Source organism: Grus americana, chromosome 2 (assembly GCF_028858705.1).
Source record: "Grus americana isolate bGruAme1 chromosome 2, bGruAme1.mat, whole genome shotgun sequence".
Taxonomy (NCBI): domain Eukaryota; kingdom Metazoa; phylum Chordata; class Aves; order Gruiformes; family Gruidae; genus Grus; species Grus americana.
Genome location: NC_072853.1, coordinates 156,963,250 through 156,989,473, shown reverse-complemented (window position 1 = coordinate 156,989,473; position 26,224 = coordinate 156,963,250). Strand labels below are relative to the sequence as shown.

Below are 26,224 nucleotides of genomic sequence, written 5' to 3'. Positions count from 1 at the left end.
TTAGTGACTAGTTAATTTTTACTTTCCGAAACTAAGGGAAGAGAATGAAGACAGGTAAGGAAGGAAAGAAAAAGAAATACATAATAGAAAGAGAAAAGTTTCATCGTATGGCATTCAGCTGTATAAAATGTGACATCTTTAAACCAGCCTCTCTGGAAATAAGATATTTAAAAGGTCAGGTTAACTAAGACACAAGGATAATGTGGTCTTTTCTCATTGACTTCATGACTCTATTTGTGGAAGCTCTGATTTGAGGGGGAAGGAGATGCCAGCTTTAACTTTGCTCTATTTACCCTGGCAGTGGCTTTGGCCAGCCGTTTTCCACTGTGACTGCTTCTCGTGTTTCCATCGCCTCTTTGGTCGCATGCATTTTTTCAAATAAAGGTGAAATATTTTGACTCAGACACACTTTTTAGCAGGAAGCAGGTTTGGTTCTGTATTTCACACCTCCTCTCTCATCTTACCTAATAGGTTTTTACAGAGCCAATTATGGTACATAATGATATTGTAGTCAGGAAGCATGAAAAGAAAGATAGCTCTTGCGTCACACTATACTCAGGTTTGAAAAGAATTTGTATTGATTATGCACCACTGAATAGGAAAACTCAGGGGGTTATTTGTATTTATAATTCATATTGTCTTATTCCAGCTGTTTTTTCTTTCATAGTCAGAGAACCATGGATTTATGAACATGAATGTGTGACCTTAGCATCTTACCTTAATCATCCTCAGTAACACAGTGGTTAACTAAAAACATGGCAACATAAAATAAACTTTACTTGTTTGTCTTAAATTCTGTCTATGAAATTGTCTAGTGCAGGTTTTGGCCAACAAAGAGTTTGCACTGATGTTTGAGAAAAATGCAGAGATGCAAGCGTAACACTTCCAGAGATCAGTCAGAAAGGATACACGGGCAATGCTGGGCGTGCACGATGGCGACATGTCTGCCTTTATGGTATGTTTTAGCCTAGTCACACTGAATAAAATCCATGCAACTATCCTTACAGACAACCAGATTTCTAGAGGACCTGATCCTGGAACACCAGGAAACAGCTCAGTTCTTCAGAGACCTCAGTGAGAGCTGCAGCAGGCCAAAAGTCATCATGTCATGTAAATCAGTGGCAGCCTAAATTCAGCGAGTGCCTCGGAAAGTCTGTGAGCCTGATGGACTCGTGTGATGCCTGGCAGCAGCCGGGCAATGCGAAATTACTTTATACTTTCAGGTATCTTTGAAATAGGAGGTCTTTGAAATGTGCCTTTTATGAGACCTCTGTGTAGCAGACATAAGATTACCTCTGTAATGGTGGCACATGTACTTCTATTGTGAAAATCAGACAAAGCAGGCAAATGACACCAAACTACGTAAGATAAATACTGTAAGCATCTGTAATAGAACAATCATAAGCAATTTTAGAAATGAAGAGCACTAAAAGGAAAGGAGTAAGTCAGAGGATGCACACAGGGAAAATGCAAAACTGCGGATCATTTCAGTCCTGTTATCTCTCATAATGTCTTTGCTCTTGAGTTCCCAAAACACATTCTCTACATTTGGGGGGGAAAAAAAAAAAAAAAGAAAAGAAGATAATAAAATACAGTTCTTTTATGATGAAAGGTTGGAGAATAATAAAATTGTATGGAGACGGAGTTAAAAAGGAGGAATAAAAATATTACAATTTTTTGGCAATAGTTTCTAATTTATTGTGTGAGATTTCTAAAAAAGCCCTACACCTCTGCACTGTAATACCTCCTCAGGTAACTATTTCTTAATTTCTGCAGTTTCACAAGCAAGAAGAAACATTGCAATCTTGTGTTTGCTTCAGTAATTGAATGGGAGAGAGGAAAGCAGTTAGTGAAATATATTTATTTATGCACTGTTCCTCAATCTTCTGTCTGCTCTTTCATGTTTTTCTCCTTTTGGTCATTATACACAGTAGAGTTAACCTAGAGAGTCTGCATCATCAAGAGCTTTTCAGAACTATAATGCATCACTAATAATGACACTGCCTATGTTTCTGGGTCATAAGGGCTCTGCAGAACTAGCCATCCGATACTCCACGCTACATTTGAAGAGATAATATTGTTCCTGTTGAAGGTTATTCTGCTGCCAAGCCAACTTCCAGGGAGGATGGGAAAGGGGAGGTGGTAGGTGGCATCTTCGTTTTGGCTGGCATCTTTACTATTCAATTACAAGGGGCGATACATTATTGAGAAGCTATGATATTGAAAGAAAGAATTTGCAATCTCTGTAGTATAGCAAACTTCTGATTCAACTGAAAGCTCTGGCACAGGAAATTATTATCTTTAGAAATGTTTAGTAAACACCAGATTGCTACCGATGCATTTTCAGCAATACAGAGAGGACTTAATTTTTATTTTTCTGCATTTTGATATCTAACTCCTGCTTGACCTGCTTATTTTGAGTACGTTTTCTCTGTCCATCTGCATCATATCGACTGCAGAGGTTAGAAGGACTGACCTCCATAATTCCTGGCATACTTGAAAGTGAAAAATCTCAAATCAGAAGCAATAGGTATGAACCCAGGAGCTGGAGCCAGAACCATGGTGCCTTTGTCCAAGATCAGCTACTGCATCAAATGCAATGTAGGGCAGATTCCTTCGCAAGCAAGATGGCATTTGCATTCACTTAATCAATCCACAGTGGAGGATTGGGAACTCTTCTGCTGGGGATTTTTGGGTTTGTGTTCTTGACTTCGGAAAAATGAACTTGTAGCTAACAACAGAAATCACTCCTTCCTCTCTTACACGAAAACACACACATGTGTTGTTAAACCTTCATGAAAGAAGTCTACTTAAGGGAAATCCGCCATGATCTCTCTGTTGCTGCTGAATCCCCCTTGCCAGCTCACAGGGTTCAGTCTGTTTGAAACAACACCATTAGACTTTATTGGTGTGTAACGCCCCATTGCGATGGGAAGCGTTACCAGTGCAAAAAAGTTCAGGGCTTTGCTTAAACTGATGACAGAAAATTTGTGAAAGGTGATTGCAATTGCCTTTAGCTCTTCCAGAATGAAGACACTGTACTTTGCCCACCTTATTACCTGAAATACCTGTGAAGTCCATGCACATCTATTACAGCTCTTACCAATTAGGGAAATTATTCAAATGATCTAATGACCTGACTTAGATGATAATCAGACTCTGATGTTCTCTGTCTGGGTTAGCAAGTAAGTGCATGCAGCACAAACCATGGGCAGCTCGCAGCAGAAACAGATTTAAGTATATGCCATCCTGAATCGGGACCAGACTATAGCTTAGCTTTAGGCACGGGAGAAATCCAAACGATGGCAATAGACACAGTTTTCAAACAAAACCAGGGGTTTTGATTCTGTGGGAGATTGTCTGGGGCTCTGACTGGTGGAAGGGGATATTCGTTGTCCTCTTAGAGGCAGGGTCCCTGCTGTATATCACACTGCAATCAAAAGCTCTGGGGCCTCATGCTGCCTGAGGGGGACTTTGACCAACATGCTCATAACTGAACATGCTTCAATACACTGAATCTGGGTCTGGGATTCATCCTACAAGACTGTTGCAGTGGCTGAAACCCGTATCTTGGGGACCACCACCGTCAGCTCCCTCTGCAGACACTGGGGAGAGGTATATTCCCACAGAAGGACGCTGAACCAAGTCTGTGCGTACGGCAGCGTCGCACAAGGAGATCCACAGGAATCGTACGCTCCTGCTAGAGGAACACCCTAGATTTGCAAGTACCTGTGTCTGGTGATAGTCTGCCTTGATGTCATGGCATAGTGTGGGTGGAACGATTAAAGATCAAGGACAGGCAGAGGTCTGCAACACCATGAAAGGCAGACAGGCAGTGAACAGGGAATGATTATTCACTGTTTCATGCAATCGAACCACTAGAGACGACAGGCTTGAAGCAATAAAAGGGTGCACTTTTTGACAATGCACTAAATCACTGAGCTCCCTGTTCCTGGCTGTTGTTGAGATCAGAGGTATCAGTGGGCTCTGGAGAGGACTAGACAGGTCTGTTGATGTCTAAGAAGTATGATGATTCAGGTGCAAACTCTAGCTGAGTAAATTTCTTGCTGGGTGCTAGAATGATATACCGAGGGGAAGATCACCATTTAACCGTCCTTTTTCTCAGTGCATCACTAACAGCAAATGTTGAAGACCACGTACAGAGCTAAACTTCTCATTTCTAATCCTGTGTGACATTTCTTACATTCTTAGGTACAATCAACTTCTGGGAATGAATGAGGTGGTCCTTTTCTCACATACTCAAGATAAGGCCTTCATCAGAGACTGATGATTTGTTTACCCAAAATGCCATTCAAAAGGTGCCTAGTGCCTTTGATACATTTTTCTAGTACTAGTTCATAGATCATAAACCACAATAATAGTATCTATATGCTAATAATCACCAGTTGAAAATGCATGTATGGTTAACCTGGCATGGATCGCAGCTATCCTCTGCTACCAGTGGTGAGCAACTGTTTTGGTTTGCATCACTTGTCTTTCTTGGGTTTTATTTATCTCTCTGCTATTTTCCTTTTTAATAATAATAATAATAATAATAATAATAATAATAATAATAATAATAATTTTATTTGAATTATTAAACTATTTTTGTCTCAACCCATGAGTTTCCTCATTTTTACCCTTCCAGTTCTCTCCCCCACCCTGCTGGGGGGAGTGAGCGAGCAGCTGTGTGGGGCTGAGCTGCCGGTTGGGGTAAAACCACAGTCCCTTTGCAAAGAAGGCATAATGGAATGTGAAACAGGATTTGGATCCGTTTCAGCTAGTGGGACTCTGCCTATCGATATAGCACAGTCCGGGGAGGGGCACTCTCACAGGATGCTCTGTGAGCAGAAAACGACACAGATAAGCGAAACACTTCTCTGCCTTGCTAGCACTGTCCTACGCTGCCGTTAGATTGCTACACAGAAGAAGGTTCTTCTACTTGTTCAGAGCAAATCACTGAAGCTCTTTAAAATGTCAAGTGTCAAATTACTACACAGGTACAGATGTGCTGTAGAAATTAGTGGGAACTTATACCACTATATGAGAAGTGAACACTGAAATATGGCTGATTTTAAATTAATTTTTTTTTTTTTAAAAGATTCTCATAGTAACACCTAAAAATGTGTTGTATGTGTTAAGAAAAAAAATTGCTAGCTTTATCACTGGAGTGTATGTTTGACCCAAGCGGGAACTAGGCAGGATGTCCCTGAAAACAGTGAAATTCGGTATTTCTCTTTCAGAAAACACAGCTTACCCTGTCCATTTGAGCTATTTTAAAGCCAGCACAGGCACAAAGCAGTCTTTGCATTACAGCAGCAATAAGAAAATGGTGTTACAGCATTTGGCTTGTACAAACTTCCTACATTACCTAAAAATAACTAAGTAGCACATTTGGGAAACATTACACAGGAGGTGCCTGCACAAGCTCCTCGTGCATAACATGTTTCCTGTGTGTACTTATATCTCTTCCTGAAAATGTAGCCTCTCTGGGACCAATTTTGAAGGATTTTCAGATTTTTTTTTTTTTTGTGCCTTTGCTAAGATATGTAAAAACCTGCCGGTCCCTGTGCAGCAGAACGGTGTGATGTCCATGTGCTACCCAGCAGCAGAAAATCGAGGGCTGTGCTCCTTCAATCCTTCAACAGCTACTCCCCTCGCTGACGCACCATGATCAAACCAAGGCAAATTAGGAACAACAGGGAAAAAAAGCCCATTCCTCCCACCCACTGGCTCTAATAGGGCAACATGTCAGCGTGTGTCTGGCTGGAAAAGAAACCCATCTGGTAGGTGATACTAAAATTCAAAGAGTTGCTCATTTGGTTCGGAAAGCTTCCCTCCCTTTTTTTTAATGATTCAAGATATGTTACAATAAGCAGGGCTGGATAACACACAATAATTGCTTCTAAGTGATAAACAGGAGGGCTTGCCTTAGGGTTATTCAGCCCTAACTGCACATTCCCAGACTTCTGGGTGTTCTGAAGACTTCACAACTCCTTCAATCCCAGCAGTGCTTTCCTCCAGCTCTGCAGTCATGGGTACAGGGAGTATCAGTGACTTTGTTCAGGTGCAAGGGCCCAAGGGAATCCAGTAGGTAATTTCTGGGTTACAACTAGTTCATTTAAGCCAGGTTAATAATCTCCTTTCAATTGGATTTGATTTTCTTTTTTCCTTTTTTTTTTTCTTTTCTTTTTTTCTCCCTCCAGGTCATATCACAGAATTAAAAGAGAAAACAGTTTTTCAAGTAGAGGGCTTGTTCCTACAGTCTTTCCTTTTGCAAAAGTCCTTTAGGTAATCAAGGAAATAAATACAAACTGGGGAGAAAACACTACACCAAAATATCCTGTCTTTTAGGGACTGTGAGAAAAAGCAAGTGAGGAAAGTAAGGTAACATAACCAGGAAAGGAAAAGTTGCTCCATAGTACCATAAACTTGAGAGTATACATCTCCTTTCTGTAAAAAGTTTTTCCTTTGCATTTGTGGCACACCATTTACAGCACCCACTTGCCAGGATCTGCACAGTGTAAAGTGGGGATGTGAGCTGAGATTAACCCCTCCTTTGCTGGAGACTGGAGAATGCGCTTGCGCTCAGCATCAGGGAATTTTGCATCTTAGTGAGGACTGGGCTTATGGCCTGCCGATATTTGCAAATCCACCTCCTTTCCACAACTGCCCCTATGCTGTAGAGCTTTTCTCTTTAAACTTTATTATTCATCTGCATATAAAGAAAACAGACTGCTTACTTAAATTGTCTTCATCCTCCATGGTGGTTGCGCCAGGACTCAGGTACTTGAAGGGTGCTATGAAGGTTGACAGTATGCTTACTTTTTCTAGAAGAAAACAGTAAAAAAGAGACATATAAAATCAGTATTTTGTCAGTACATTCTGATCTACTCCATACTTCTTTTTCAGGTGAAAACATCTCAGCAAGTCCATTTCCTTTTTTTTTTTTCCCCTGACTCTATAGCCCCACCAAAGTTCACACAACTGCAATACAGTTATTTCAGCTGGCACGTTCAAATACCAAATGCAGGTCCCTCCTGGTTCCTGCCCCCATGTAGTGCTCCTTGCCCGTGCTTCTCAGCAATGGTGCCTGAGCACCGCAGAGCTGGGAATGTGGGAGGCTCGAGCTGGTCCAGGTGGGAACGGGGGAGGCCGTCAGCCCTGGAAGGAGGGACATGAGAACTGCTCTCATAGATGAGACCATCAGCTCCTCTCCTCTTGTCTCCTCTCCCTGACAGAGGCTGAACCAGAAGTCTCAGAGAAAGCTCAAGTGTTGATGGCACAAGAGACTACAATGTCTTCTAATCCTAGAAACTTGATTGGATTTTTGGGAAACCTTTATGGTGTGCATGGGAAGATATTATCCAAACAATATGAATCCTACTTGAAATCATTCTTATTCACATTCATATTAAGTGCAGTTCCTTCTACCTGCAGTTTCTGTTTATCCTGCAGATAGTAGATGGCACAGACATCCATGATCAGCCTCTGCATTTGATCCCAGGACAGATTCAGCAAAATGAGAACTAGTACTGCTTATACCAGCTCAAAATTTGGCTCAGGATTTATCTATAGGGAAAAGTTGCTGTTAACACAAACACTGGAAACAGCGATATATTGCTTTATCTAGTTTGTTAACTAGTTTATTTAGTTTGTCGTTTAGTTTGTTTAGGCTGAATTACTCCTGACAAACTATGGGTACTTTGCTGGGGACTGACATTAACAGAGTATCTACTTAAGGTAGCAGAAGAAACAGAAATAAATCTTACAAAGGTGATTCATAGCTTTGAAGGACTTAGTTGCTTTCCTAAAGTATTTCTCTGCTTAGATGCCTTAGTTAGATGGAAATACTCAGAATCCTGCACATTGTGAACAATGCTGGGCTTTCACCCTGTGGCAGAAGCATCACAACCAAACCAAGAATGTCATCTTTCAAGTGACACAGGAAAAATTATTTCCATGCGGACTTTCTTTATTGGTGAGAAAGTATTTTTCTGAATTCCCTTAAACTACCTGGCTACTAATCCACCACTGGCCTGGAAAACATTCCAACTAAAGAGCTTTTTCGGCCTGATTCTTCCTATATTTGTGAATAATCCTTGTTCTTGTTAAAGACCGTTATCAGAGGCCATCAAAAATGACTGCAGATGCTTGCCCTTAGCTAGGTGACACTACAGCTCAACTCTTGTTATGAGAAATCACAGTAAAAGCTGACTGCTCTTTGTTAAGTAAATACAATAAGCAGACTAAAAGATTGCCTGAAGAAAACCTTTTTCCGTCCAGAAACCTTTCAGCCCAGACTAATATGTAATTAGAGTACAAATTAGCCTCCTTGAATTGCAGTTTCATTAAGGGATTGTAGTGATGTCACAAACCAAAAGAATTAAGCTATTTATGAACGCTTTAGCCGAAAGATTTTCCTAAGTGAATACTTTGACACTTTTTGCTAAGGCGTTGCTCACCGAGAAATGTGGTATCTCTGTACGACACTATCTCAGTGCGTGTGAGACTGTTGGGTTGCGATCAGGATAAAGGCTGTTATTCACTCCCGACTTTCTCAACCAGTTTCTTTGATTAAAGTGAAAAAAGCGTAGGCGTTTGGGACTGAATCCAAAGGCTACATTTGGTAAAGGGAACGCTTCAGATGGTAGACGTAGGATCAGGGTAGCCCTTGGCTTCAGCATCAGCAATGACTGTTGTGTCTGGGTACTGAGATGCGGTGAGCTGAAATGTGCTCCGTCTGTGCCTGACTGCTGTCGGCTGTCAGACCTTCAGAACTAACCCTCAAGACACCGGATATCGTACCCAAACTTCAAGCTTCTTCACTAAGAAAATATTTTCACTTCTCATAGAGAGTTAATCCATTAACCAAGCAATGAAGACATGTGCTTTCTTGCTGAGGTTGCTTATGTAGACTCTTGCCACCAATCAAAAAGCAAACCCATGTAGCTTTATACTATACTATTATTAGGTAAAGGAATATTCTATGACCGATCTTTCATGCCAAACCATTTGGTGCATGCAATAGACCAGATTTACAATGTGGATTTTAAATTTATCAAATTATTTTCCCTTTTGCCTTAAGGGACCATTTAGCCACCTTAAGCTTTTGTTGTCACAGTTTCCCAACTGTCCCCAAAGACCTTGTTGGTGCATTTGCTTTGTGTGGCGGAGAGATGGGATGGCCTGTAAAATTTACTGCACTCTTAGAGCAGCAATGGATGGGCTCATGTCAACCAAACTCAGGCAGGCCCTAATAACTGGATATCCTTCAATCAATACAGACAATAAAGATTATAACTTAATATTTCAATCCATTGGTTGAGCAATGGATGATTTAGTGTGTGTCTGGAAGGAGGAGGAGGAGGCAGGGTTTTGAGTGAGTGATGTAAGAAAAGAGCTGTAGTACGCATGTAGCTCAGATGAATTATCGAGCCTATGGAGGAGGGGAATATAGATGACAGGATAATTAAATGTAGGTGTTTACAGAGAAGTAATCTGGCTAGGTATAAAACTACTGATATGATTGTGCATTTCCATCTTTTGCATGTTATGGCCTACTACCACATATGTACCATAGGACACCACTTCAGCTTTATTGTCAATGGCGAAATTCACTGTTATTTTTCTTTGCCATTTCAGAAAAATATTAGGAGAGTTGTGTATTCACACTTTATGGTCCCCGTATATTTTAATGTCCATCACAATTAGTCTTCTTTCCAGCAGTTTGATGAAATCTTATGAATAAGAATAAAGGACATGGCTGGATACGAAAAGGCCATAGTTTCTCAGAGAAATGCCTTTAAAGTTTCCTTTTTTCTCTCCCTCTCTTCTCCTTCTATGATTTTTTTTTTCTCTCAAAAAGAAGCAATGGCAGGTAGCCCAAAATTAGAGTGGCTATTTTTACTTTATAATCATAAATGTTCCCTGTATTTGTCTGAGGACATTATTTTTCAAGGCTATGAGACAGTGTCTAAGAGGAGAAAACAAGACATTTCAAAACCTCTTTTCTCCAGAAAGGCAGAATACATAACCCTACATTTATGAGAACCAATGCAAGGAGCTATTATTGCTTGAATTACAATTGTACCACAAGCCTCTGATGACTTGAAGGAGTGATTTCATGAGGGCCTACACGGACACAAAGGAAGCTGTATTTACAATGGAAATTGAGAGACAAAGAGCAGGTACAGTGGGATTTATTTCTAGCCACCCTGGAACACTACCGCAAGACAATAGCATCATATTTTGTAGCGTATTCACTATAAAAACATCCTTCCAAGTGACGCCAAGTGGAACTCTGCTCCAGTACCCTAAGCACAAAAATCACCATTTCTCCTGATGAGAAGCCCATTATAGGAAGAAACCTCACTGTCCTCTATTTTGGGATGGAAAAGGATTTGAATTCATGCTTCTTAAGTATATATTTTCCAACAACAGCAAATAGTTAAAAAATAATCATGAACATTGTTTTGACAGTAGCCATATAAATCATTTAAACAAATGAAAAAAACATTCGCCAAGATATGTTTTTCATGAAAACCAGAAAATGTTTTAGTCCAAATGATTTAGCAAAGCTTGGCATATAAGGCAGTGAAGTTTCCACTAAAATCTGTTCTTTTTGTGAAGTTGCTCTTGCCCTGTGGATGCAGTCAGAAGACTGGTCACAGGTCCTGTAAATACGCTTTTATTGTGAAGACAAGAATACACGTATACAGCTATAAACAGTGTTCGTGGCCTTCATACCTATGAGTATTTAAAGGGCATCAGACAATACGGCTTGATCATCAGACATACTGAAGTTCTTTCACTCTCAATCACCTGAATAAAAGCAATGGGAACAGCAGGATCTCAACACTTTTAAAAATCAGGCCTTATACATGTTGGACAAATTGTTTAGCGTTAAGAAGAGCAGACTGAGTGGGGTCGTAACAACAGTCTTCAAATACATGAAAAGCTGCTGCATAGAAGAAAGGAGCAAACTGTATTCCATGTGCATTAACACAACTAGAAGTAATGGACTTAAATTGCACCAAGGAAAATTCACTTCAGACATTAAAAAACCTTCCTAACAGTAAGGATAGGGCAGTGCTGGAATAGATGGTCTAGTGGGGAGGTTGAGGAGCCGTCGGTGCTGAAGGGCTGTAGGAGGACGGTTGGCATCTGCAGGGTGTTGCACCTGTCCTTGGGCCCATCCCTTATAGTCTCCCCTATCCCTGGGGACCCCAATAGAAAAACTTGTCCTGACCATGAGATCATGCTCAGGTTCCAGCTCAAACTTGAAAAAGTGAGTAGTATTTGTTATACTAGCTAATCTCTGAGCAGAAGCTTGTGGCATGCTCTTTTGCTTGGCAGCTAATGAGCACTATTAATAATTGTTTTTTAAAGTGCAACTTATGAACACAAGAAGGATTAGACAGATGGCTACCAGTGGTTTGCCAGATCAGTGTTAGCAGTTTTACTGAATTAGTTTCATTCTCATATTCTAATTGATTACCGTAAGCTACTTTACTTGTCAGAGGTTTCTTAAATAGTATTCTTTTAAAAACTCAATGCGGACATTATAAACCAGTCCTAAATAATTCATTTGGTTTGCATGCAGTATGAAATTACTCAGGAAGGGTCAATTCGGATGCAGTAATGTAAACTCAGCTGCTAAACCTCTTGAAAAAAACTGATTTTTATTTCTTTAAAGCAGTATTTGCAGCTATTCAAATAGCTACATTTTTACAGTTCTGTTAGCCTTGATTTATTTTGAAAGGGGACACAGGGAGGGAAGAGAGTCTGCACATCAGGAGATGATTCTCTATCTTCCTTCTCATATCTTAGTCAGTTCAGACTTGGGCTGACAGTGATTGACAGGATGAGGCGATTCTTTACACAAAAGAAAAATATGGCAAATTTGTCGGGAAAATAGCAATGTCTTTAAACAGCAGCGCTTACTGAGCAGGGCTCACAGCCCTGGTACAGCCCCCATGCTGCATCATTTAGTTTAAGCAACCAGTTTCCAGATAGGAATGACTCGCTGGGTGTCAGAATCGGCCTTTACAGCTGAATTTGAGAACCAGCCATTGAGTCATGAGTTACCAAGTATGCAGAGCTGCAGCGGCATTGCCCAAGTGCTTTTGGCTTCGCAGACGAGTGGGAAGGCTCTGTGCGATGTTCTTTTATACCTCCTCTGACAAAGCTCTGCTGGGGTGCCTGTGAATGACCACCACGGTACCAGCGTGGCTGGGAGGACCATTTTTGTCCATCTCCTCTTGCTGTGTTTAAGTCAGAAGCGTGGCTGCCCTGAACTCCTTCAGATGGCTCCTGTTTCTGTACGGGCACAGCAGCAGCGTTGGCACAGCTGTGTGCCTGCTCCAGGAGTTCCTTATCCTAGTTTGATGCCTTGCATCGCACAGGATAAATTCAAGCCTGCCTACGTTTGCAAGGGGCTATTAACACACGACTGTTCCTCCTTGGTTTGTGTTTTGTTCTCTCGCCCTTACACTAAGAGATCAGATCTGAAGGTGAAGCTTTGCTGGCATCAGGAACCCTTGAGAGCCATCGGTCGGTGCAATCGGAGCAGCACATCTAACTGAGCAGTCCAAGGGGGGAAGAAAAGCCTGTGTACCGGGGGATGTGAAAGGGTTAAAATATGTGGGATGGTTTCTGTCTGTCTGCATGCTGCTTGGCATCCCTGGGAGTGTGGCCTCTGAGGTGCACAGTTACTAAAGATATGCTTTTTATAATTGGTTTTCAGTCCAAGGCATTCGTGGTGATATCCCACCCTGGCCCACATGGGAACAGTAAGGAGAGCTTTTCCTGGAGGTAGCAGAGGAATATGCGGAGAAAAAAACCCGTCTGGTTGAATAAGATTTTGCATGGAACATTTTTCTCAAAAGCAGGGAGATAAGGGAATATTCAGATTACAGAATTTAGGATTTTAAAAGAAAAAAAATGTATTCAGCATTACTTTTTTTGTTCTCTGCTTCGGCAGGGACATGAAATGACATGTAAAATATCAGAATACATTTTTTCTTGTCTGATAACCAAAGGGAAGACAAAACCAGGGAACATTTGGATAGTCTGTGTGTCAGGCAAAGGCTTTCAGCTGCACCAGGTAGGTTGTGCTTTGAGTTAGAAGTCAGAGGTGCGAACCCAGAGCCATGAACTCTTCCTCTGAAACAGGGAAACAAGCTGCTCAGCGTGATGCAGCGCCCACGCACAAAAGCACCTGCCCCGTGCCTCGCCTGGGAGTCGATCGTGGCCTGCCAAGTCCAGAGGTCTGCTGTAAATAGATTTACTTGTTGCCTTTATCATTTATTTATCTAGTTCTTGGGGCAGAGAATATCTTTCTGCTCTATTGTTGCTCAGCGCTTAGCAAAATGGGATCCTTGTCCAAGAGGAGAGCTCTGAAATGCCATTATATTAAATAGCAATAACAGTTTAGGGTATTATGATACCGCAGCGAATATTGAACGTGAATCAGTTAGCTCAGGGAGCTGGCAACTGGACTAATCCTTTTACCCCCATTCTGGCTGTTTGCTGACCCAGAACTGGCACTCTTGGAAAGCCTTTGGGGAAGCTCTGTGAAATGTTTTGCCAGAGATGACCCAACCCCTAACATGCAGCGGCAGGTTCATGCCCTGCGCTCTGCCTGCTCTGCAGCCCTGCATCCCACCAGGGCCTCCGCACACGGCCGTGCTCATTTAGTCTGAGGCCACAGTAACTTCTAGTTTATTACCTGGGAAGCAGAAAGGGCCAGCAATAAAGCCATGCATGTGATATATATGGATCCATCCAATATGATTTGAGATACAGGACGTATCCTCTGGGATATGTTTAACTGATCACTTCATGGGCCTTAGCCAATGTATGCAGCATCTGCAACATTATTTCTTTCCACAGTGGCATGTCCTGCAGCTCTCTTCTCCTCCTTTTTCACAATGGAGATAGTGAATTTTAGCTGCAGTTTCACTGTATGAATGTAAATCGGTGTTTGAGTAGACAAATTTCAGGGGCTGTACTTCAGCGCTCCGTAACAGCCCATTCCAAGCTCCTTTACCATGAAAGGCCATTTACAGAATGAAACATGTTGTGTTGTGAAATATTAGTTTCTTATTACTTCTCGTAAAGAGCAAAGTAAGTAAAAACACAAGGTGGTTGATGGATTTTTTATAAGAAAGGCAATGTGTATGTGTGTTGTTCTCTATTAGATTCCACAGAAATCAATCTGAAATCTAGTTCAGCCTAGTAAAATTAGATCTAAAACTATTTAATTTTGTTGCAAGAGTGTTTTTCTCTCCTGATGCCTTGCTTGAGGACACATAGAGATAAAAACTCTTGAGTTATTATCAGTTTATGTGCATCCCCATCTGCTTGTGGAGTGTACTATATTAAGTATTTTCTAAGTGATCTGGCTGTGGCTTGGAGATGGCAGTTTAAATATCACGTCTTCGTAAGCTTCTTATGCTGTTGGAACATTCATTTTGGAAATATTTTCATTTTGCATTCTATAAACTGTGACAGGCTTTTTTCCCCTCTTTTTTCCCTCCCTTTTTTGGGATGTCATCACTCCAGAAAACAAGAGAAGCACCAGAGAGAATAATTGCATAAAACCCACCGGTGCTCAGCTCTGCGTGCTGAAGTCTTGCGATGGAGACCATAAAAATGGCCAGTGGATTTATTAAGCATATAATAAATCTGTGTGATTAACACTACCTGTGAGTATTTGATTGTATGCCAGCTGCTTATCAAACAGTATTATCAAAGAACATCTGCCTACACATTTAAGGCAACCTGAAGGGCTTCTTCATCACGTGGGAAACTAGTCTGGCCGGTATAAGGTGAATAGGCTAATTTCTCATTAGGCTGTGCCTACATACAAGGCTGCACTACTTAAGGAGCCTTAGCTAAATTGGGACAGAAAACTATATGAAAACGTTCAATTTGGCTTAAGAGAGGTTTGCCCATCACTAATTTAAACCTGTTAAATAAATTATGACTATGTGAAACATGAGTGGTCTATGCCAAAGTAAGAGTACCGAAGTTAGCAAAGGTATTTAAAAGGATGCCTGGAGCCAGTGGAACTGAGCTCTGGGGAAGCAAAGGAGCTGCCTATGCAGGCAGTACCACAGACTGCATCACAGGACCATGCATGCAGGATGACACGGAGCATGCAAAGCTCTGTGCTGCACTACCTGATTTTGAAAGGTTTTGCCACCTTCTGAAACCAGCAGCCCACTCAGGTACATAAAGTCTGAGGTGGGGCTGAGCTGTTAAAACCAAGTTTCAGTTCCTCAAACTTTAAGCCTCCAAGTTTAGCCACCATCTGCTGTAAGAGGGGCTTAACAACCCTAGGAAGAACCGATCTCACTTTATCTTCTGAGAGGAGGCATTGGTATGGACGTGTACAGATAAATGCCTGCTGTGATAAATACAATAAATCCCTCTCAGAAGGTGCCTATTGATTTTATTTGGGGCCTGGACTATTGATTTGGACTAGAAGACTAACTTGTAAATGTCCAAAGTTAGGAGACATGTTTTCTACCCTACCTTGCCGGGAAGTCTTGACCTGTGTTCTGGTGGGTGTTAGCACTGCCTGTCCCATTACATGGAGAAACTATAAGAAGATGTTTGTATAGGTGCAGCGTAGATGAACAGCTAAGTATTTCTTTTACATTTTACAAGATGATAGTTTCACTATATAATGTGTGGATGACCTAACATGGGCATAATAATATGCTTCACCTGAACACAAACTGCTCTTTTAGTTCTAAGATGTCATTCTCCAGCCTGCAGTAATGCCTACAACACACAAACAGATATAGCTGTTCATCTCGCCTCCACAACTGATGAAGGGACCAACGTGAAATGGTCCCAGCCAAGGGCAGACACTGCCAGTGAGCCTGTCAGCACTCCTCTCCTTCCCAAACTGAATACCTGCTTACACATTAGGAAATGAATGGCCTGCATCAGTAAGGTCCAGTCAGCAATTAGTGGTGAAAGGCTTTGTTTAATCTGCTCTCTGTTCATCTACTGTAAGCCAGCCAAGTTATGACCTCTCTCTCTCTTGTACTTCCATAATAATGCATATTTAACCTGAATCCTGCCCTGATTTATCCTTTATAACACAAGGCAGTCGTGTGTTAACCAATTTGTCTGTGGGCAGAAAGTTAAAGGCACTACCGTTATAATTTAGGAATGCTTTTACTGAGAACGGTATGCTTATTGAGAGCAAACAATTAACTCCAAGTGATATAAAAGGGCTGAGATTTACAGGGCTTTCTCAGACAAGATGCTACTGACAGAAGTCAGGTCTGTTAATTGAGCCAGTTATTTAAGTATTTAGGCACTTAAATTCCCATTTGACCCTGTGGGAGCTGAAACAGCTAAAAGGAGGTTGGGGCTGCCCTGGGGCTGTCCCAGGTGTTGCTGGTATTACAGTGCCATTTACTACAAAGCAACTGCTCCAATTTCACCTGTTAAGGAATGATCCTTTAATATTTATTAAGCTTTCCATCACAGCTTGCACAGAGTCTGAAAGCCTCAGGTTCATCATTGCTACTTTGTTAGTACTTTCTTTTCACCTTTTCAGTCTTTATTCAATCACAGCACAAATGGCTTTGAATCTATCCCTCAATTAAGAGTGGTGACAGAGGAAAAGTTGGCTAAAGCTTTAGAAAGAAGGCTAAGTTTTCAGAGTGATGCAAAGGAAACTTGACACCTGACTCCCATCAACAATAATAATGGGGGCTATGCATCTAACTCTTTCTGCATTGTGCTGACATTGTACCCTTGGATGTTAGTACAGTCCAATAATTCTCCAAAGATGAGGCAGCTTATTTTCTCTGCCATTGCTGCTTTGCTGGCATTTTTATGGCATTCCCAGAAGTACTACCTGTCAGAGTTAGTACTTCCAAGGATGGCATTGCTTTGGGGTGATTGAGGGTTGATGTAATTAAAGAGAAGGCAGTCTACTGCTTGCCCGTGGGGATTTTATATCAAGCATTTCACTGCACAGCTACGATTGATGATTTAAATGATGACAAAGTTGGGCTGCTCTGTATGTGCAACAGTGATTCGAACCAGGAGTTCAGGGATGTGAATCCTGCATTTTAGACTAAGAGAGTTCTGAGAATGCTGCAGAAACTGAGCTTTCTAGGAAAACTACAACCTTCTCATGAGCAATTTAATAACATTACTGCAAACTCCCAGAGACTTGTCACAGAAAGGAAGTAGTCCCAGTCACAGCTAGGGACAAGAAAGATTATTATTTGGGAATTATTTGGAAAGGAATAGGAAAAAAAAAAAAGTATCACATCATTGAAAAAAAAATCACATCATTGAATAAATCCATTGGGTGCAGTTGTTGTCTTAAGTGGGATAATCTGATTAAATCTACACATGCTTTTGTACATATTCACATCTGGAGCAGTCACTGTCGGCTTCACTGTCAGTGAAGCCTTAGTCAACATAGCCTGTGGCATTAGAGTACATTAATTTCATCCTAAAGAAGGTATGTACTAGTCCTGTTCTGTGACCTGAACTTGTTAACAGCTATGTGAAAAATCAGACATATTATTATCTCAGTGTCTACCCCTTAATAAACTGGTGAAGTGGTAAAATCTGATAGGAAAACTGCTCTTTAACACCACAGATAGAGTTTGATAAGGATGGTCTGGGAACACAAAACAGCTCTTTGTGCAGAACGAAGAGGAATCTTATTCTTCTCTTCCCTGCTATAATGTCCATAAACTCCAATTACATTTATAACTTTGCATTAAATTAAATATGTTATTTTACACAAGCACTTAAAAAGTCTACTAAATATCCAATAACAGTTTTCTTTATTCCCTTGTTAGCAGCTGCCATGGTGGCAGGACTTGCACAAGAACGAAAGTGATTTAGTGCATTGATTTGCAGTTGGCATGGCCCTCCGTTCTCAAACAGAACTGATTAGCTTAGCAGGAAAGTGCCATTTACTTTTTATCGCGTTTCTTTTCTGCTCATCTCCCTTTGGTGGCTGCCAAGAGGAACAGCAGAACTGTAACCTCCTGAGCAGGTTGCTTACTTTCTTCAGCTCCAAATTCTGCAATTCTGAGGACTAATTTGTCTGGATGGTGCTGCAGCATCAATACACATGCCAGGATTACTGCTTTGGTACGCTGAAAACAGGTCCCAGTAAGCTCTTTCAGGAAGTTTCTGCACAAAATTAACCCTGACAAGACAACCCAAGTCTCATCTAAACCAGAATTTTAGGGTTTTTTTTTTCCCACCATTTACCAGAAAATCTAATAGGACACTAAGGCATAATGTCTAGCTGGGAAGATTTCTCCTGAGTATGTCACTTTTGCTTCATAGACTGACCCTAGGGCTTGCCTTCTAATACATAACATTTGGATGGCTGTGTATACACTTCTGCACCTCTGATCTTCTGTGCATTGAAGCTGCTGGGAAAACTCTTGATTCACCAGTTAAAAGTGAGGATTTTCTGCAGCACAGAATGACTAGCAGCTGCAGTAAAAACAGTGGGAGTCATTGAATTAGCAATTATTTTCCCTTGAAGACCAATTCATGACAGAATTTCAGTTTGCTATGGATAAGACTCCATAATTTCACGGGTCAGATCCTCAGCTGGAGTGAGTCTGTGTGGCTTTATTGAAGTCCGCAAACATACACGGAGTCATACCAGCTGAGGTCAGTGGAATAACACTGTTTCAAACCAGTTAAGGATCTGATCCCATAAACTTATCATGACTATTCAGTCTTGTCAGTCCTTCATGGTTCTCGTGCAAACCGGTAAAAAATTCCACAAAGTCAAAGCTTCTCAGGGGTGTTAGATATTTCCTAGTCTGTTTTTACGGAGAAATAAGATGAAAAAAATAGGAATGGGTGGGATGCTGGAAACCATGGTTCAGGGTTATTTCTGGAAACAAAGATGAAAAGATAAAGAGGGGAGAGAGAATTTCCTTCTCACTTTTTTTCTGAAATTCACTCTTAATAATATTAATCCTTTTGGACTCTTTACGGTTAGCAGAGATGAAGAGGCTAATCTCTGCCTCTTCTACACTGGAGGCTCCATTAGCTCTACTAAATAGCTGGTGCAGCACCAGAGAAAGAAGTACATATGCATTTACCTCCTTCTCCTTTGATCTCAGCAAGAGATTATAAGACATCTCCCATGCTCTGTTCTTTCATTTTAAAATGCAAAAGCAATCTGAAACTTTCTTCCCTCTGGCACAGGAAATCCTGGTGAGGAGAGGGCCCCTTTACTAAAAAATGTATAGCTCACACTCTTCAAATGTATCTAACTCCATTAGTCATGTGAATTTGGTATCTTTTATTCCCTCTTACGAGCCCTATTCCCTCTTTCCACGACAACAAAGAAAATCCTCTTTTCTGGTAAAGCAGGAGTTATTTGAACTGCACTGATTCAAAAGGCCATAGTATCTGCCATAGCTAATGAGCTCCTAACAAACTAGGGATGTGTTGGTAGGGCAACGTGGCTGCAGTCCTCTCCTAAACCACCAGAAAATAAAAGTTACCTCTTTACAGGACTTAAACTCCTGCATGGCTGTTGGGGGGCTGGAGGCTGGCACTCCTGGGGCTGGGGCCGATGGCCCCGCGGGAGGCTGAAACGCGGTCCTGGGCTGTGGGCAGGGTGGGGGCAGCCCGTCATGCCCTCAGGGACCTGGCCATCAGCAGACTTTTAATACAGTCTGGCTACCTGCACATACAGTTCCATTTTTATGTATATTTTAATGCTCTTCAACATATATTTTAACCTTTATATTAGACCAGTGAGTTTTCAATGTAGGAAAAATAATAACGAACATTTAACAGTAATCCTGCTCTTCCCCACTGGCAATTACGACAGGCACTAATCCACCCAAAATACCAGTCCTTGCAGTAACCACACACTTCATGGCTGTGCTCGCCAAGGCCTCGCTTAACTTCCAAGCCTATCGATTAAAATATACTGGGTTCTGATATGAAGCAAAGACACTGTGAACTGCCACCGCGTGACTTCTCCGCTGACCACCTTGCAGCAGACCCCGCAGCAGAGGAACATGCCTACCCCCCGATCAGTGCCGGGTCACTACCCCGAGCACAGCCCCTTTGCCGATGGGTGACAGCGAGCGGGCACTGAAGGAGCCGGCGCGTGTCTGTGGGCAGCAAGTGCCGGGACAGGGAAGAGCTGGCGGTGCCACGGGGCTCGTCTGAGCAACGCCCCGATGGGTCCAGCCTGCAGCCCCACGTCCTGCGGGGTGGATGGCTTCTTTGTTACACTACCGTATGTAAATGTTAGGTCAGTAGAGCAAAAAAATACATATACGCTCAGTTCTTCAGTACAAGAAATAGTCTGTGCACTGATTTGTTCAGTTTTGTAGTATTCTTGTTCAAATTCTGAATCCAGGACATGCAATGTATTTGGAGTTATGGGGGTCACATCCGTAGTGCCATGGCTAAAGACCAAGACATCGCAACCATATTTATTAACTTTTCCAAGGCATTTGATTGTCCAGGACCATTCAGGGTGTCCAGGAGCACTCGTGCTAAGAAAATTGAAATGCTTTGGCCTTGGCTGAGCTTCACTGGATGGATTTGCTTCATATTTGTTAACAAAAGAGAGCAAGAGAGAAAGAGGGAGAAAGAAAAGGTGGCAATTTGTCTCCAGAAGTAGCCACACAGTAAATCTCCAGTGAACAGAGTTTTATGGGAAAAAGTCTGTTTCCACTATTCTGCTTCCAGACTTCCTATCAGGTTATCAGATAAATGCAATTTTCTAATGCTGATGATTTAAATGCAAACAATTCCATCATTCATTTCCTCGTCCCTGAGTGACAAAACAGAGTTGTAATGTGACCTCTGCCACTTCAACAAATGACTTCCTAGCAAAAAAATGAACTTGTTCAATTCAAAAACCAATGGAGAAAAAAAGCGCCATATCTTCCCCCCAAAGTGACAGGAAGAACATAAAGTCATGCTCCATATGGCCCTGATACTGTAAGGTGGTTCAGGCTGTAGATTGAGGTCTGTGTCATTGATACGTGTAGAGCTCGGGATTTGTCTAGCACGTGTCTGCTGGTGAGAGAGTGATTTGTATCTCATTTGCTCAGTGGTTTTAAGATTTTTTTTCTGTTTGTATCAGACTTAGATTTTTCCAGATATACTTGTCAGTAGAATTTGCTCAAATGCACTTTGTAAACATATTTCAGCCTATGCAAACTATTTGTTTTGACTGTTCACTACTCACGCTGTGTAACCAGCCACCTAAGGCAAACTGCGGTTTTCCAGTGCTTTTGCAGATGACTGATCCCTGAAGTCCCCTGAACTGATTTGCAAATCTCTACTGTAATCTGTCTCCAGTCACCCAATAAGGTTACCAAAAGCTATTTCTCAGTCACACAGCAAGGGTCACTATCTGTTGACTCTTAACAGATATGCTTAGTGTCCTGACAGAAATGAAAACAATGACGGAGTGATTTGCATACACATAAAATAAGTTGGAAAAGGAACATTCTCATGATTCTTTTTAACCCAGACATACTTAAAATGTAAAACTCACTTCAAAAATCTCTTTATAAGCTAATAATAAATACAAATGCTAGCTTGCAGAATTCTTCATAGTAAAATAAATACAATAAAGTGTCTATTCTAATATTGATGCATATTAGGTCTTCAGTTGACAAATCTCTAATTAGGCTGCTGATGAAGAGATCTGGAGGTCTGGACTGCATGACTACATCCCTGGTTTGAGTCCACTGGGTAAGGTATGGCAATACTCTCTGGTTTTTACCACGTAAAAAGAGATGCTACTTTTGTTCCTAATGAATGGCAGTGGGCTTCCTTTCCTAGTGAATAAAAACAGGGACCCTCTCAAGACTAAACTATAACAAATCCCTTGACTGCCCCAGAGTCTTTTGTCTGGTCAGCTTGATGCTTAGCACAGTGATGGCTACGGTTAGGTGAGACGAACCCCACTCTGACTGCCAGAGCCAGGTTATTAAACGAAGACTGGTGGATTAAGGCAGAAGTAACACTGCCTTCATCTGCAGAGTCCCCTGTGGAACAAAGATGTTGTGTTTATGGTTATTTAGCATGGCATTTAGGAATGAGCTGCAGAAGAAATCTGACTGCTAATGACACGTCTACAGGCAGAGGTGCAAGAGCGTTCAGAGTGCAACAGAACTGGGTGCCCGAAAGTGTGTCATTCACCATAGCTCCATCAGCAAAGTCTCAGGCACCTCTTAGGGCCATGTTTTTTTCTGACAACCTTGTTAGAAACATATGTTACCCATCAGAATATTTTGCATTTTTTAATGTCCAGAGCGGGGTCACACCCAGAGGCTTCCAGCCTCTCATAAGTGACAACCTCTGACTCAGAGTGCACATAACCCAAAACACCTTGTTACGACTCCTTGTGGTAACATCATTACATGCGGCATAATTAAAAGGAAATAAAGATATCTGACCTAAAATAGGCAGCATGTATTTTTAAACGTAGTAGAAGGTCATTCGGCACTGTTATTTTGAGGACTCTGCTGACAGAGGCTTTTCTGTAACATTCTAATTTCAATGCTACTATCTATAGCCCTTTGTGTAGATTTGTCCTTTCAATGTGCACTGCTGTCAATGAAAAGATACTGTAAGCTGGTTTCAAGGTATGACTCAGAAAAAGCTGGCAAAAGGATGCTCTGAAATTTTCAAAGCCATGCTGCATATCTTCAGTTTTAGTGGATACGCATGCAATCCTCTACAGTTTGGAAAATCTCTTCCATAAGCTGCCTCCCAACTACAAACAAGAGCCAAGGTCGTCCAAAGGGATTTTAGCCCATTACAACAACGACTATCAACTCTTGTGGACTCCCTTGGAGCTCTGTTATAGACAATGTCTATGAGAGAGTGTATGTATACATCACTTTTGCATGCATACACGTATATATTTACAGGAACCTTTGTGGTTTTCCAAACACAGGCACCGAGTTTGTAAATCGTAGCTTCCAAACATCTAAACACATACAGGAGCCACCTACAGCTCAGAGTTTCTGGCATCCATCTAAGATACTCATGTTTGAAACAGGGTTCCACATGTCCAAGAGAAAATCTTCATATTTGTTTTAAAGAATAAGGCTTGGCAGACTCACAGGTTTTTAAAGCCATTATGAGTATGCTTGTAGAAGAGAAACCAGGGCCCCTGAAGAGAGGTAGATCTGGATGGATGGTGGCTTTATAAGGAGCAGCAGAGAATGTATGTTTAGAAAGACATCCCATTTGATCTATGATGCACAGCTCTCCCTGATACTGCCTATAAGCCCATGAGAAGAACAGGATTTCCTGGCTCACAAGGATGATTTTCTTTATGAAGGTCTGCTCTAAAGTATTACTGAAAAAGCAAAAAATATCATAGCTTCTCCCAAAACAATTTAGAACCAGAAAAGGGAAGGCTTCCTTTCGTTCTTCCCTCTTTCTTACGTGCTGCCCAGTTCTGACAGGCTGCTCAGCAGGACGATGGGGATTTACTGTTTGCTCCATGGCACACACAAAAAGGTCATTAAAATAAAAAGTCCTCATGTAAATAATTATATCAATTTTGCAATCAACCAGAAAACAAACAAACAAAACCCAACGAGGTCAGCACTGAGTGTACTAATCTTGCCAATGCTCTGTATAATTAAAACAATTTCACCTTGAAATCTGGCATTAATTACAATATGGAGCACCTCCAGGACTTAGCATTTTAGTTTGTTTTTATGGATGTAGTTAGACCAGAAGTTTGTACATGGAGTATTTTCTAGTCTTTATGATCCATTTAGCAATTATTTTACACAATCTATTTGCTGCATATTAGTTGTTGCTTCTGCCTGTTGGCACACCTGTATGACCTGGGAAATGCCACAATGCATCTCACTTGGCAGCAAAATTCTTCACAAAGTCCTTGAGACCAACATATTGGTAAAACCCAAGTAAATCCCGAATCTGTGTTTGCATTTAATGCAAACAGCACTGAAGGGATGTACTGCTGTTCTCCTCTAGACAGTAACAGAACGAAATTTTTACAACAGTTCTCAATTTTCACCACTAGCATTTTGAATTTCCCACCTTCCCTTAGGGGCTTAGTTTACAGAAGAAGTCTAAGAACAGCCTGAAAAAATGTTGATATTTTTCTGGAAATCAATTTGCATAAACCAAAAAGAAGGTGCCAAAACTTTCACACAAAACCCTCAGCTTTGCCCTTGATTTCAGCAGAGAAAATGGATCTCAACTTCAAACTTTCAGAAAAAGCAGATCTTATTTTAAACTTTAGCCCTTACATGTTTACCTGGGTAATTCAAGCTTCTTCGTCAAAGTCTAGTCTGATTCTAGTACCAGTCTGATTCCTGATTTAGATTTAAGTTTTTTACTTGGGCCTAGTTTAAATATAAATACTGAATATTTATTCACTTGCTTGCCGCCTTCTAACATCAAGCGGTTTCAGTTAAAGAGATTTGTACTTGAAATGCATGCGTTCGACATCGGTACTGTTAAATTAATAGTGATGTATATGTGTTTGTAGGCACGGTGACCTTTATTAGCTTCTCATTATGTTCGAAAATAGTTCTTGTTATCTGACTGAATGAATTATGTTGAGCATTGTTATGGCTCAGATAACCTATTGAAACTAGTTATTTTTCATTACATGTTAAATGTTAAAACTAACAAGCAGTTAGTTAAGCATTACACTGGAGACTATCATCATGTCTTACATCTTGGAACATGCACTTTTAAAACTGTTCAGATTAAAGATGAATCAAAGCGCTTCAGCTTCAGGGATAGGACCGGAGGTGCACATCCCTACAGACAGAACTGGAGTATAAAATCCAACACAAATTCCTTTTAAAAGTTAATAATTCACAAAATCTATGGCTAAGCACAGACTGGCTGGTGTAGATAAGTAAAATAAATACTGCAAAGTCAATTTTTAATAATCTGTGGCATGAAATTTAAGCACAAGAGAAAACATTTCACAATCAAGTCAGAAGCTTTCTGTAAATGATCAAATGAGAGTTTTAAACCCCCTCACCTACCAATGCAAAATACATCCAGTTTATCCTTTAGTCCACACAGCATATTCCTAGATTTCTTTGTTTAAATGCCTTTTGCTTCTAATAGAGCCTTTGTTGCAATCCCTTTTCAAAACTAGAGTTATTTACAATGACGTCAGAGGAAGACAGGCAAATACCGGAGCCTCATTTTTGATGGCGAATTGGCGCATCACATGCAGTCACAGGAAATGGTGTAACTAGTTCCTGTGCTGGGCAGGTAACAAGTGGTCTGGTATATTTATCTAATTATTGAGACGGCACATTTACAACTGAAGGGATTTTGTTATAAAAGGTTTATAAAACTCTGATTTAGGCTGATCTTCAGTATCTTAATGCCAAGTAAAAACTGGCCTTCAAGCAACATTTTTGTATGATGAAGAATAAAATCCCAGATGGATTATGACAAGTCCGTGTCATCCTAAAAGAGAAATCAAAATGAAAAGCTTGGAAAATTAAATGGCAAAGATAAAGTATATACACACGCTCATTCAGGGAGAGAGAGAGAGAAAAAAAAAAAAGTGAAGATTTGTACGTATTTTATGCATCTGGAATCAGTACGCTAACATGCTGCTTATGCTAAGAGGTGTACCATCTGCAAGGAATAAAGAAAAGGGAGAGATTATACTATATTATGGGGAAATCATATTTTGACTTTATTATTATGGTTCTGGCTATTTTTTGAAAAAGAGGTGGATTAATAATTGTCTAACCAACCAAAAAGGAAAGAGAAAGCAAAATGGATTTTTCAGAGAAACAGATTATTTCTCATGCAATAATAAGGGGCTTGTGCAATAGAGCAGAAGGGGGAAGAGAGGGTGGTGACAAGGAAGGGAGATGGAGTCTCATGGGAGGAGACCGAGCCTCGATAGCTGTAGGGCTGAGGGCGAGTATGTATCAGCGGCCACAGGCAATGCACCCAGTGAGAAAAAAGGTCCTCTGGTGCCCTGGACTTACTGCAGAGAGGATGCCAATGAGCCACAAGACTTGGTGGCACGTCTCCTCAGCTGCCTCCTGGCGTGCCCTGGACATGGGCAGGACAAGCGGTTGCTGCAAGGCAACCCTCTGTGTTGGGAGGATATCCTGCCAGCAGGCCTGTCTGGCATGGGACGTGGGCTGGGGCGGCTACGTCCTCTCACAACCCCATGTGA

The 26,224-nt window shown here is 41.2% G+C and overlaps 1 protein-coding gene across 2 annotated transcripts in view; it reads right to left on the bottom strand.

Moving 5' to 3' along the window:
- The window catches only part of ADARB2 (adenosine deaminase RNA specific B2 (inactive)), a 314,861-nt gene that overhangs the window by 105,560 nt on the left and 183,077 nt on the right, over positions 1-26,224 (bottom strand). For both annotated transcript variants that reach the window (XR_008576089.1, XM_054818308.1), the window contains exon 2: positions 6,744-6,830. Coding sequence is in view for 1 of the 2 variants with exons in the window: in XM_054818308.1 (XP_054674283.1) it covers positions 6,744-6,830 (87 nt within the window). In the remaining variant the exon portion in view is untranslated. The remainder of the gene's footprint in view (positions 1-6,743; positions 6,831-26,224) is intronic.